This window comes from Tamandua tetradactyla, chromosome 12 (assembly GCF_023851605.1).
Source record: "Tamandua tetradactyla isolate mTamTet1 chromosome 12, mTamTet1.pri, whole genome shotgun sequence".
Classification (NCBI taxonomy): domain Eukaryota; kingdom Metazoa; phylum Chordata; class Mammalia; order Pilosa; family Myrmecophagidae; genus Tamandua; species Tamandua tetradactyla.
Window position 1 is genome coordinate 22,034,380 of NC_135338.1, and position 13,592 is coordinate 22,047,971.

General features: G+C 47.0%; 1 protein-coding gene across 4 annotated transcripts in view; it reads right to left on the reverse strand.

The window, feature by feature from the left end:
- Positions 1-13,592, reverse strand: part of SPTB (spectrin beta, erythrocytic) — a 125,166-nt gene that overhangs the window by 40,660 nt on the left and 70,914 nt on the right. For all 4 annotated transcript variants that reach the window (XM_077122712.1, XM_077122713.1, XM_077122714.1 and 1 more), the window contains 8 exons: positions 7,987-8,138; positions 6,644-6,817; positions 4,829-4,920; positions 4,334-4,414; positions 3,866-3,981; positions 3,291-3,403; positions 2,251-2,438; positions 533-650 (listed from right to left, as the gene is read on the reverse strand). In XM_077122712.1, coding sequence (XP_076978827.1) covers positions 533-650; positions 2,251-2,438; positions 3,291-3,403; positions 3,866-3,981; positions 4,334-4,414; positions 4,829-4,920; positions 6,644-6,817; positions 7,987-8,138 — 1,034 coding nt within the window. The remainder of the gene's footprint in view (positions 1-532; positions 651-2,250; positions 2,439-3,290; positions 3,404-3,865; positions 3,982-4,333; positions 4,415-4,828; positions 4,921-6,643; positions 6,818-7,986; positions 8,139-13,592) is intronic.

Consider the following 13,592-nt stretch of genomic DNA (forward strand, 5'->3'; position numbering starts at 1 on the left):
AGGCCAAACAAAGGTTCCGGGGACACCGGTTTGGGCCTCCCAGCTCCCTCTTCCCTTTCTACCTGCCTTGGATTCTTGGCCTAAAACAACAATATTCAGCTCTGTGGGTGTTCAATAAGTTCTTATTGACTAAATGGTGACCTTCCATTCTATTAGAACTCAGGACTTCTAAGTATTAAGTCAGAACCGGTGATATTAAGTCTCCAAACTTCTGAAATGTCAAAAGGCATTTCCCTTCTGGTATAAGCAGTTCACATTCCAAATTTAAAAAACATAACCTTCTAGAGAAGGTAGACCATGAAACTGGTTCTAAAAAACAGATTCAGGGCATCTGAACAGGGGGCTGAATATGGATCGTAGGCAGAACCTGACCTGTCAGAAACAGGTTCAGATAACTCCCTCAAATAGCCAGCATGTACAATTAATAACACCAAAGAAAGTGGCTTGGTTGACTCTTCCCAGTGACCATTTTCCCATGCCCTTATCAGGAGCTCAACCCACTGGCAAAGCATCATGGAAAATACAGCTGTACCCGGTTGATGTCAGACACCAGTTTTCCATCATGTGGTGTGTATACTTTCTGATTGTTGGCTCTCATCCGGGACTGGATGGTAAAAAGAAGAACTTCCAGATTCCCCTTCTCCTGAAACCTGTCAGGAAAGCAGAAACAGGGAAATTAGTGTCCAGATTCTATGGAACCAAATTTTTGCTGACATCAGCATGGAACCCTGGTATCTTGGAGTTTGGATGGTACAACTTATTTCTCTAAAAAATACAGAAAATGTAAAGAGGATCTATAGGTCTACTTACCTGTTAAGCCATCAGTCATGGTCACCAATTGAGACCTAAGAGGGGTTTGGGTCTTTGCAATTCAAATCAGAGAATACACCATTGCGTTTGCCTATCATTGGCTTCCACAGAGAATGAGTAGATGGAATATTCTGGTAACTCCTATAAATATCAAGTTTTACCAGTCAATACGAAGAAACCATTCCCTGTTCTGCAAATAATGAAGGCTTCCAACTAGCTCTTTAGTCAGATTTTTATTGAGTGAGTCAATAAAAACCTTATAAACAGCATTATCCATGTAGGAACATACTGCATTGAAAGCAACTTTTACCTCGGTCCTAATGAGTGGAATCTTCTGATAAGTCCTAAAGGCCAGACATTTCAGAAAAGAGAGTTCTAGGTGTAGGAGATGAGAATTGGTAGCAGCATGGATGTCTGGAGTGTGGGGTCCAGGTAACTGGGTACTTTCTCATTTTTGCATGTCCCCATGAATCCACCCACTTCCACATCCTCAGCATGGCAGTCCAGGATGGTTGAAACAAGGACCCCACCCCAATCCCAGCCTAATACATCTCAGTGCTCACAGGCACATGGCGAGGGCTTTGCCCCTGAAGTTCTGTCTACACAGCCAAGGGATGACATCCGAGTGCAGTACCTGGTAGATTCACAAGGGATGCTATCTGTATTGAATTTACAACCTTAAAAGTGGGTTGGTGTCAGACCAGAAACCAGATACTTGTTTATAGTATATTCTAGACTATGTGTCTCATCTTTCCCTGTTGAAAGCCGTGATTGGAGAGTGTGGGAGATAGGTAGGGGAGGAACAAGGCAGAGGGGACTACCACTGAGCTAGAAATCTGCTTCGGGAGACCTAGACAGACTAACAGACCTAGACGGACTAATAACACTCCCTGTGTATGCATGCATGTGGGTGCATCTGAGTGCGTATGTGTGTGTCTGTGTGCATATACAGGTGCACATGTGCTCAGGCTCTATACATGCTGGGGTGGAGTAGAGGCCCCAAGAGGCAGGCTAAGTGCTCTGCTGATAAGCAGTGACAGATGGCAGAGGAAAAGAAGGATGCGCTTGGTGATCAACAAGTTCCCACACTGAGTGTTTGGGGCAGAGACTACAGAGGTCATTACCAGAAAACAAACTGACTGTTCAGTACAGAGCTAAGAGCAGCTTTCCAGACCAGTTTCTTCTAGGAGTCAGAAGCCTGAGATTTCATTCCTGCTCCCCACTCAGGATCTGGGAAAGTCACATTCTACTTTCTTTGGCTATAGTTGGGTATTACTCATCAATGTCTGTTACTGATAAGCCGTTGGCTTAGGAGCAGGGTAGCAAAGTGTGAACTGTTGAACTTCCAAAGACACTTTGCAAGGCCCCGAGCCTGGCTCTACCCTTTTGGTAGTTGGTTTCTCAGAGAGCTGACCACCCTCCTAAGTGCCAAGCCCTTACTTAGGTGGCTTCTCCACGGTGCGGTAGGTGCTGAAGGCCTGCAGCTGCTGTTGGACGCCAGCCAGGGAGTTGGCAAACTTGCGGCTGTTCAGGACAGTGACAGTCTGCTCAATCCAGGTGAGGAGGTCTGAGGCCAGCCCGCTGTACTTTTCAATCATCTTCTCAGTCTCAATGGCATGGTCGATTACCTAAGGAATTGCCTTATTACTCATTATCATCAGAAGGATGGTGACACCAATGGGACCACGATCAAGCTATTCCTGAAATGGGGCTCCAACTGCTCAAACTCTGGGGCATTTTATGTTTTATGTTGGTATTGTTCTCTGAGCCCAAGATGCCGCTAAAGCAAAAGGAGTCCACTGGAAGTGGGTGAAGCCATCCTTTTATACAAGCAGCATCAACAGGGAGCTGGCTTTCCCAGTGTTCAGGGCAGCTGCTCTTTTCCTCTCACCCTATAAAAGATTGATGAGCTCAGGATACCAGCCATGAGAGGGAGCAGGGGCTCATTTATCTTAAAATGTTTATTAGGAACTGGGGACTGCCGGGCATTGCCTCAGCTAACCAGCAGGCACACAAGGACAAATGAGAAACAGTTGCTGCCCCTGAGGAGCTAACATCCCAGCAGGGGGAAGGATCTGGTATAAGGGTTTATAAGTGGGGTGGGTTCCTGGTATACCACAAGAACATTAAGAGGCCTGAAACCACAATGTACCAACCAAATAAAACCCTGTGTTTGCTCATGTGGGGATGTTCTTGAGATCTGGGTCTACAGGTGTAATACAGGGCTCAGAGCTGTGGCATCTTTCAGGAAAGGCCACCAGCCTGTTTCGGAAGTCAGCTTTGGAGCCATTAGCACGGCAGTGGTTGGCTTCAATGGAAATTAGGGTTGGTCTGCCCTCGCGAGCTATTCTACCACAGCAGGGGCTCAGCACAGTGCACCCCAAACCAGGAACCCAGACACAAAGCTGTTAGGATGGAAAGGGAGCATCTCAGTCAAGTTCTGGGTGTGGCAAACAGGAGAAAAGGTGACATTCAAGTACCTTGCCAACACGCTTGCCCTCCACTGCCAGAACCTTCATCTTGGAGAAGTAGTGGTAAAATGCCACCACGTACGTTATGATAGATTTCTCATCAGGGTTTTCTGTGAAGACATCTGCAAAGGGAAAAGGTATACTCTCAGGACCAAACTGGAAGCCAGAAAAGTCATGCTCACAGTATTTACCACCCTGCTCCTGCAGCACAAAGTTCAACTACAGGCACAATCAGAGGGGCAAGGATGGAAAAGTAATGGGTCTGCAATTTTAGAGAGAGGATGCAATTCATATGAGGACTGCAGATTTTGAAAGAAGAAAGACTTGGGATCCGGTCTCACCCTTGCCAAACAACTCAGGCAAGGTGCTCTGGGAATCAACTTGGAACTGAACCACAGGCCCCAGAACAGGGCACAGGTCCAGCCACCCTCCCCACGCTGGGCCCGTGATTCACCCTGCTCTTGGCCTAGACATGGCTAGCAGCCACCAGGTGCCCTAGCAATCTGGAACTCCCTCCAGCCCAGCAAGTGCTGCTCCCACCATCACTGTAGCGAAGGGCTCCGTTGGGGTGGGTGCCGGCTCACCTTCAGGGTCAAGGAGGGGGATGATGTCCAGCTGGCGCTCAGCCACGTCAAAGGCATGTTCCAGGTTGTGCCGGGCATTGGAGTCCTTCAGCTTATCAAAGTCAATCAGGTCAGGCCTGGGGGGTGAAGCCAGACTGTTAATGGGGATGGGCCATGGCATCCTCCATCCACAGGGCAGCCCCAATGTGAAGCAATGACACTGAACAGATGCAGAGAGGAGGCCTAGCAGCCAGAGTGAATGGAGGAGACGGGAGCAGAGAAGGAGCTACTGGGAGCAACTGAGGAAGGAACAATTGGAATTTAAGGACAGCAGGGGTGTGAAGGAATGCTAAGAGTGAAAGGAGAAGGAAGAACAGAGAGAGCTTTTCCGTGAAGTGTGAACAATAGCTTGTCTGTAAAGTGCAATGTGTCCAAATACTCCAAGAGATTCGTTTCGATTGGTCACCAAAGCCCTCTCCTCCCTCTTACCGGTGTTTGTGTATCAGGGCGTTAAAGGCCAGACCATCCTTCCAGCTGGACGTGAAGTTGGTGACATTGACATTGGGGTAGCTGTATCCAAGAGAAACATTAAGATCTTATAAGACTTAAGAAATAGATTCTTTTGGGATCCTAAGCAGTTGTATGAATGGAGGGTCATTGCACCAGAAGAGGAATGAATGAGACCCTTCTTGAGTCTTTTCAATATGAAGGGGCAGCACTTTAGCCACCTGAAGGGGCTTGCTCATAAGATGTGGACCCAACGGACCCCACAATCTGACCCCAGGCAACTTTGGAGAAGAATTCTGCATTGCAGGCCTCAAAGAATCAGGTCAGACTTGACTGTGTATCAAGTGCGTTCAGGCTGACTATAGTTCTGGGTGACAATCTCTAGTGTCCCTTGGGGATGGCAGAGGGACTTAGAGGATGGGGGTAACAAGGGAGGTGGGGTGGGAAATGTGGTGGTGGCTGGTTCCCAGGACGGACCCTGCTGTCTTCATCTGGCACCACAGCAGCAATGCATCCTTGGCTGAGCGTGTCTCGCGGCCTTCCTGAGTTTGGACGACAATGTCCTGAATCTGAGGGTAGCAGGAAGAAGAGAGAGATGAATTAGATTTGCCTCTGGATCTGCGCCTTGCTGCTTTTCCTGGAATGTTCCCTCTTTCTTCTTCTGTAGTCATTCGTTTGCACCACCTGCCCTGCAGCAGCACCACACCCTGAGGCCCTGGATCACAGTGGCCTGGTTCCTTGGCTGAGTCAGCTGGAACGGCACAGGGATGGCATTCTCATGTCAGAGAAGACAGGTCTCATATACTAGCTCTAACAGGATGGTGAGAGTGAAGGACACGAAGCCCTGGTGCCTCCTCTGGAGGTACAGTGCTCCACAAAGCTGTGGAACAATGTGGATGCTGAAAGGGGCTGTGTTTTGATTAGCAGCTCCACTTGCTTTTTCATTCTTCCCATTTTTGCTGCTATTGTTGTTTAATCTCATGCACCACTGAGAGCAAGAGCAGACACCCAGCTTCTGATCTTTCAGCTAGAAGTCTTCAGTCTGGGGGTTCTGTGCTCTCCTCTTCCTCCCTGCAGGTACCTCCTCACATTCGCTTCTTTCTACCCCAAGACAATTAACCTCGAACTGCCATGTTAGGGGCAAAACCAGCCAATGGAAGACCCTATTTTCCTTCCTTTATCCTTTTTAACTTTCTTTACAAATAACCTAGACTTTGAATTTCAGGGTTAGAAGATAAAGTTTCTGGATAAAAAATATAAAAACAGATCTTCTGACTCTGGTAAAGATGACAATGTCAAGGCTCAGATGAGCCAAATGGGCTGCTCTAATTAATAGGCCAAGAAGTGATCAGCCAGAAAGTCAATGCAACTTTCTCTGAAATTTTGCTCTAGTATGATTTGAGTGAAGATTTTGGGGAGAAATGGGGAATGTGGTGCTCTTCTTCCCACATTACCCTTTCTCCTCCCCGTCCTCTCTCCTTTCTTCTCTTTCTCTTTCTCTTCCCTAAAAAAATTAAATTAAATTAAAAAAAGAATTTCGACATTACAAGAGGTATGAAATGAAGACTCTAATGTTTTTACTTTCTCACAATGAGAACATCCATGCGAAGCCTGGATAATTTGGAGCTGTAACAGAAAACGGAAGTGTAAACAGGAGGCAGTAGATCCCCCTGAAATGCTGGAAGAACAGAAGGCAATGCTAGAGATTATAATGCCAATCTTCATTTTGTGGATGGGAAAAGTCTGTTCTGGAAGTTCACTCCTGTTCACTAAGGAGACAGCTTCCCGCTGGGGTGGGGCTGGGGGTGCATCGAGAACCTAATGCTGTCCCTGCTTCTTGGATATACAGTGAGAGAAGAATACGGCCCTGAGGGTTGGAGGTTCCCTCCTCCATAAGAATATGTAGGAGAGAGGAAGAAAAGATCTTCTGCACTACTTTTTGCAACTTCTTGTGAATCATAAACAACTGCAAAACACAGAAAGCTGCACGCGTGGGGCGGGGAGGCGTGGATAAAAAGCAGGTCTTCCAGTCAGATGGCGACCCAGCTCTGAATCTCAACCTCCTCCCTCGGAGGACCGCATGCCTGCCTTGACAGCTCGCCCTGGGCTTCGGCGATTTGACAGGACTCAGAAGACGGCCACTGATCCCTAGAAGCATCATCCCGCAGGACGGGCTTCTCCCTGTCAGCATGTGCACGAATGTTCATGCTTCCTTCACCATCTTGTAGGATCCCACAGCCCCTGCCCAGCCCAGAGAGGCTCCTCCGCTCCCCCCGTGCCCCGGGAGCCCACCTGGAAGCGCAGGATGATGGTCCAGATGAGGCCGAGGACCAGGCGGTGGTTGCCGTCCACAATGTCGTGGGAGCCCATGTTCTCCAGATGCACACGCTGCTCTTTGAGGAACTGCAGGGCCTTGTCCACATTCTCCAGGCAGTGGATGCGCATCTTCCCCTTCGTGGGCTTTGGCTGGGGGACAGCAGTGGCCTCCGTGGGCATGGAGGGAACTCACAGTTGCCCCAAGAGTGGCTCCAGCCCACATCAGATCCTGGTATCAACAACCACTTCCCCACCACACTCCTGGCCCAACGCCAACTCCCACCATCTCTCCTTGGCACTTTTCAACCCCTTCCCTTCAGCAAGGTTCACAGGTTGCTTCCTTGGAGGACCCAGAGCTCTGCAACTAGGCTGCATCTGTGCCCTTTGCAAGTCTGAGAAAAGCCTTCTAAGCAGAGGATAAATGACATTCCAAGCACTAACAAGACAGACAGTTAATTGAGCACTTACTATGTTCCTGGCACAGTTCTAAGAACTATTCATTGCTAGTCAGTGATAAGAATGACTTTTATCTTAGTGACTGATAAGGGTCCATCCCCACCAACCACTTTGTCCCCTCCCTTGAATGCCCCCAGCTAAAGAGTTCCCAGGGGTAACTGTCTCTAATGGGCTTTTAATGCAGGTTGAGAATTAGAACTTCAGCCCAGCAATAGATAGTGGAAGAATATACTCCAAGGATCTTACAGTATGTCATTAGATAAAGGTATCATTCTCCCGTTTTGCTAGGGGAATGGAGGCAAGAAAGGTCCTACTTAACAGGCCTAATGTCACAAAGGAAGTAACTGAGTGAAATGTGAACTTTGATCTAGTTCTTCAGGGGCAACATAACTGCTGAGTGGGTTACAACAGACAGAGCATCTAACATATTTCCACTTGCCAGAGTGAGAAAACACACAGTGAAATATCTTGCCTGTTTTCCTCTTGCTTCCAAGAGGGGTGTAAACTTCCCCGGCTGTGTAATGGGAATCCATCAATCTATATATCTCACCCAGTGTGAGGAGGCCAAGGGCAGGGCTATCACAGACTATTCTCAGATGCCCAGACCTCAGGTGAGAAAGCCAAGAGCTCTGCATGGCTTCTGGGAGAAACAAGAAGGGAATTAGATCGGGAGAGAGTGGGAAGAGGGGTCAGGGTCTCCAGTCAACCACAAAGCCACTTCACATCTTAAGCATTGGAACCTCCTAAAGGAAAAGGAAGGAGCCTTGGAAGGTCATGAGAATTCGAGATATGCCTCAGATCATGTCCTTTCACAAAAGGGGTTGATCACACCTGTGACAGGGCTCAGGGCAAAGGAGCTTTACCAGCATCTCTCCAGAGAGCACCTCCAGCAGCTTGATTAGCATCCGCCCATCTCGCAGGTCCTTGTAGAGGTCAGTGATGCGGCAGGACACACGAGCCAGGTGCGAGTTCACCCATTTTGTGAAGGTCTTCTTCTGAACAACTTCCCGTTCATCTGGGTGGGAAGAAGAATTTTAGCTGAGGTGCCTGAGGTTGGCAAAGTTAACCTGACATGGGGCAGAGGGGTTTTACCTTAATCCCAGGATCCCCCCATCCCTGGCAGAGGATGTTAATGTATCCATTTCACCCCCTTCCTAAGAGCATTTGTGATCAAAGCCTTTTGGCAATAGAGTCCGTATGCCATCAAGACAGGGGCAATGAAGAGATAACTCCTACCAGCTCCATATTCTATGCATAGTATCAAGACACACTTAATTCAGCCAGCTGCTTTTCTTTACCAATTGGAATGTTTTTATATTATGTCATTGAGGTTAGATTTCAATGCCAGGTTTACCCATCCAGCCATCCAGCCATCCAACAAATAGTTCCTCTGCCTGGAATGTTCTCTCTTGGCCCCTCCAGCTCCACTCTACCTCTTTACTTAACTCCTAATCATCACTCTGGAGTCATTGTAAAACAGCACTTCTCAGGAAAACTTTTCCTGACCATCTTGTCTAGGTTAGGTCTCCCCTTGTGTGCCTGATCACCACATTTAAAAAATATATTTTTACTGAGAAATATCCATATACATACAGTCTAACCATATTATGCAACCAATGGCTCACAATATCATCACACAGTTGTGCATTCTTCACCACGATCATTTTTAGAACATTTGCATCACTCCAAAAAAAGAAGTTACACATCCCATGCCACTTACCCTCCCCTCTCATTGACCCACAGTGTGCCAGTTTGAATCTGTGGTGGACCCCAGAAAAGCCACGTCCTTTAATCTTCATTCAATATTGCTGGGTGGGGGCATTTTTTATTGTTTCCATGGAGATATGGCCCACCCAATTGTGAGTGGTAACTTTTGATTAGATGATTTCCATGGAGGTGTGTCTCCACCCACTGAAGGTGGAGTTGCTTACTGGAATCCTTTAAAAAGAGGAAACATTTTGGAGAGAGTTGCTTTTGGTAGAGCCAGGAGAAAGCCAGCAGACACCGCCATGTTCGCCATGTGCCCTTCCAGCTGAGAGAGAAACGCTGAATGTCATCGGCCTTCTTGAACCAAGGTATCTTTCCCCAGATGCCTTAAATTGGACATTTCTATAGACTTGTTTTATTTGGGACATTTTCTTGACCTTAGAACTGTAAACTAGCAACTTGTTATATTCCCCTTTTTAAAAGCCATTCTGTTTCTGGTATATTGCATTCCAGCAGGCAGCAAACTAGAACACACAGGTATTTCAATCTACCCAATTTTTATCCTTTATCTCACCCTATTTATTTATTTTTATCCTTATTATTATTTTTTACTCATCTGTCCATACTCTGGATAAAAGGAGTGAGCATCAGACACAAGGTTTTCACAATCACACAGTCACACTGTAAATGTTAGATTTTTATAAAATTGTCTTCAAGAATCAAGGCTATTGGCACAGCTCAACAGTTTCAGATACTTCTCTCCATTCACCCCAATACACCATAAACTAAAAAGGGATATCTATATGATGTATAACAATAACCTCCAGGATAACCTCTCAACTTTGTTTGAAGTCTCTCAGCCACTGAAACTTTATTTTGTTACATTATTCTCTTCCCCCTTTTTGGTCAAGAAGGCTTTCTTGTTCCCATGACATCGGGTCCCAGCCCATCCCCAGGAGTCAGGTCCCACATTGCCAGGAAGATTTACACATGGGAGTCATGTTCAATGTAAGAGGTAGGACAGCGAGTTCACCTGCAGAGTTGGCTTAGAGAGAGAGGTCACATCTGAGCAACAAAAGAAGTTCTCTGGGGGTGACTCTAAGGCATAATTACAAGTCGGCTTAGCTTCTCCTTTGCAGGAATAAGCTTCACAGGGCGAGCTCCAAGATTGAGGGTTCAGCCTATTGAATTGGTTGTCCCCACTGCTTATGAGAATATCAGGAATTCCCCAGATGGGGAAGTTTATTATTTCCTCCTTTCTCCCCAGTCCTCCAAGGGGATTTTGCAAATACTTTTTTATTCTCCACCCAAATTACCTTGGGATATATCAGGGCATCACACTAACCTGTACAGACCCACAGGGTCTCACATCCTATTCAAGATTCCATGCAATTATGCTGACCCCCATATTTGCATTTTTCATTTGTATCTCTCTTCACACTGTAAGTATTAGTTGAAGTTCTGTCTCTCCTGCAAGACTGTAGGCTCCTTGAGCCCCATGAAGCTTATCTGTCTTGTTCATCTCTGTATCCTCAGGGCCTGGAGCTTGGCACACAGTAGGTGCTCCATAGCTGTTTCGGCTGACTCTACAAACATTTATTCAGCTCGTAACATGTGGCATGTCTTTGTTATGCCTGATGATCCCTAAAGTTAAAACAAAAAGCTTGCCCTCAAGGAGTTCCTGCTAGACAGAGGAGAATGATGAGCAAGGAAACAGGATCCACATGAGGTTAAGGATTACATTATGTTATCTTGCTCACCCCCAAGAATGGCAGGTCGGGGTTCCCAATCTTCAGACCTGGGACACTCTCATGACTCCCACCCTGAATCAGCAACCAGCCAGAACCTCAAATCAGGCTTCTGGCCCCATGTTCTAGCAGTTAGGTGGCACCTCCAAGCAAATAAATACTGTGACCCATCCAAGTTAAGGCTGGGAAGCTTGAACAATAAGTTGAAATGTCAACGGAGGGCTGGAATAGCACAAAGAAATGGGAAGAGTGAGAAGGGGGAAGATAAGAAGAGAGAAAAGGATGGCAGAAAAGAAAAAGAAACAAGATAGAAACAAAGGGAGAGAGGGGAGAGAGAGGAGTGGCGCCTCATTCTATTGGTTTGTGAATAGTTGGTGGCAACTGCCTCTAGGCACTTTGGTTTGAAGGGTCAGGACAGGAGCTGGCCTGTGGGGTGGTCAGGCCTGGGGGCTGCTGAGGTTCCCCGGGGAGGGTGTGAGGGGGCAGGTCACAGTAGGGCAGGCTTGGAGTGGTCTGGCCAAGAGGAAACATCAGTGCCTTGGGAGCAGGCTAACTGTGTGCTCCACTGAGCCCAAAATGCGAAAAGGCTGGCTTTTTAAATTATTAAATATCTGATTTAACAACAACACAAAGAAAAGCTCAGCCAGCACTGCCTCGAGGGTATAATCCTGGCAGTTCCTCAGGCTCGTAGCATCAAATTCCTTCCTACTTCATGGCTATTTTAGTGTTAGGAACTCAGACCCTTTATTGGCTTGTTCATTCATTCAGCAAATGTTTACTGCGCAACCATTAGGTGCCAGGTTCTGTGCGGAGGGGGATTTAAGGACAGGAAAGGCAGCCCTATCCTGGTAACACACTCTATCACAAATATGATGAGCTCTCAAGTCATATATAGGAAATGCCAAGGAGCTAACTAAGACTTCCAAGCAGAGGAAAAATACCATTACTGACTATACAATTCTTAGACAAAGATACAATTAAAATGCCATTCATTCTGGGTCTTTGGGAAAAGTTTTTTGGGGAAAAGTCCTGTGTTGTGTGCCCCATAAAAAGCCATATTCTTGTGGGTGGAGACCTACTGTGGGTGGAGACCTACTGTGGGTGGAACATTTGATTAGGTTATTTAAATTGAGATGTGACCCTCCCCATTCAGGGTGGGTCTTGCTCCCCTTACTGGAGAGCAAAAGAGGTAAAATTAAAGGAAGCTCATAGAAAACCCTGGAGAAGCTAAAAAAGAGCCCACAGAAGCTCAGAGAGGAAGCCACTGAAACCGAAGCTTAAAACAACGAAGCCCAGGAACAAAGGACCAGCAGATGTCGGCCATGTGCCTTCCCATGTGACAGGGGTGTTCCCGATGCCAGCAACCTGTCTTCAGAGTCCAGGTATCGTCCTGTTGATATCTTGAGTTGGACATTTTCACTGCTTTAGAACTGCAGGTTTATAAGCTAATAAATCCCCATTGTAAAGGACAACTCATTTCAGATAGATTGCATTCCGGCAGCTTTAGCAAACCACAACAAGCCCCACTACCCCTTTGTCAGCAGAAAATTAAACTGAGTTCCTGATTTCAAGGGCCACTTTAGCAAAATGAAGTTAAAGTTTTGATGATGTACTGGACGTAGAGCAATGAACAATGTTTATTCTGGGGGATATGTTTAGTTTTAACAGAGCCAGAAACGGTCCCAAGTGCTTTCCCTAGAAGCCAGATCTTTTCCTCTGATTGCTAACAACATCCCATTGGTTATGGATCCTTTGACCAAGGGGCTGAAATTTTTAACACCTTTAGAGCAAGTGTATTATTAAAAAGCCTTTCTTCCTTTCTCCTCTTTCTGTCTTTAAGAATAAAAAAAGCTGTGTTGCACGGGTGCTGAGAACTGTTTATTTGTGCTTGGCAAAAGGTAAGGAAGTGCTTCCTAAAGTTCTAGCTGGGGACCCAGAATTTAATCTTAAACTACTGGGCTAAAGCATATAATGGTGGAGAGCTTTACAAATTCACACTTAGATCTTTCCAGTGATTCTCTAGCGGTGACTTCCTGGCCCCACCAGGTTTACAGCACTTGCAGGCAGCCTCTTGGCTGCCTTTTATGGAAGGCTGGGGTGGAATTGCTCAGACTCCCCAGCATCCTGAAACACTTTGCAGTGCTGAGGCACAGTAATGATTCCGAGAAGCTAATGATGATCATGAGAAGAGAAAAGGCCCAGGAGCAGGGATTAATTTCCATCAGCTCTTTCGCTCTGGCTGCTCCACATGGCTTGCTCAGCACATTCCCTCCCCGCAGGGCCCAGGCGCTCAAAGAGCCCTCAAAGTGCAGGAGAGGCATGTGGCCCGGAGCCAGGTGGGCGGGGGACCCTGGTGGTGTGGACGGGCAGGGGACCCAGGCCATCCTACAGGACCTGCTGCAGGAAGGAGGCTCTGTCAGGGGCCAGGCCTTATTTCCAGAGCCCTAATTCCATCATCACACGATAGGAGCCGATTCCACCAGCAGGGCTTGCCTCAAAGGCTGAGAGCCCCAGAAACATTGGTGCCTATGCTGCCCTTATAGCTAAGGCCTCTCCGTTCTCTTCCTCGCCCTTCTTTCCCAGGCAGCAGCCACCCTCATTCCTCCCTATGTGTTAGGCTTGCCCTAGGACACTCATCTTCCTCTCTGACCAGCTTCTGGTGAGAATTATTACCTGGTATCATGACTGGGTGGGCTGCTTTTCTTTTAAGCCCTTCTAAAAGGTTAACCCAGTCAAATAAACCCAGAACACTTAAAACCCTCCAATACTTATCCACTAAGTGAGTTCATACATGGAGAGTGCTTAAAACAGACCTTAATACGCAGAAAGCTTGCCACGAGAGTTAATTCTCCTGACTGACGTCACTTAGACTACTACGGTCTTGTACAAGGCACTGTCTCAGAGGCTGCGGAGAGCCTAAGCCAGGCTCCCTCTCCCCAAGGGTCACACAATCTAGTTGAGGAGACAAAAACTCACAAATGGTTAATTTTGCAACCACACAAGAGATAGCAGAC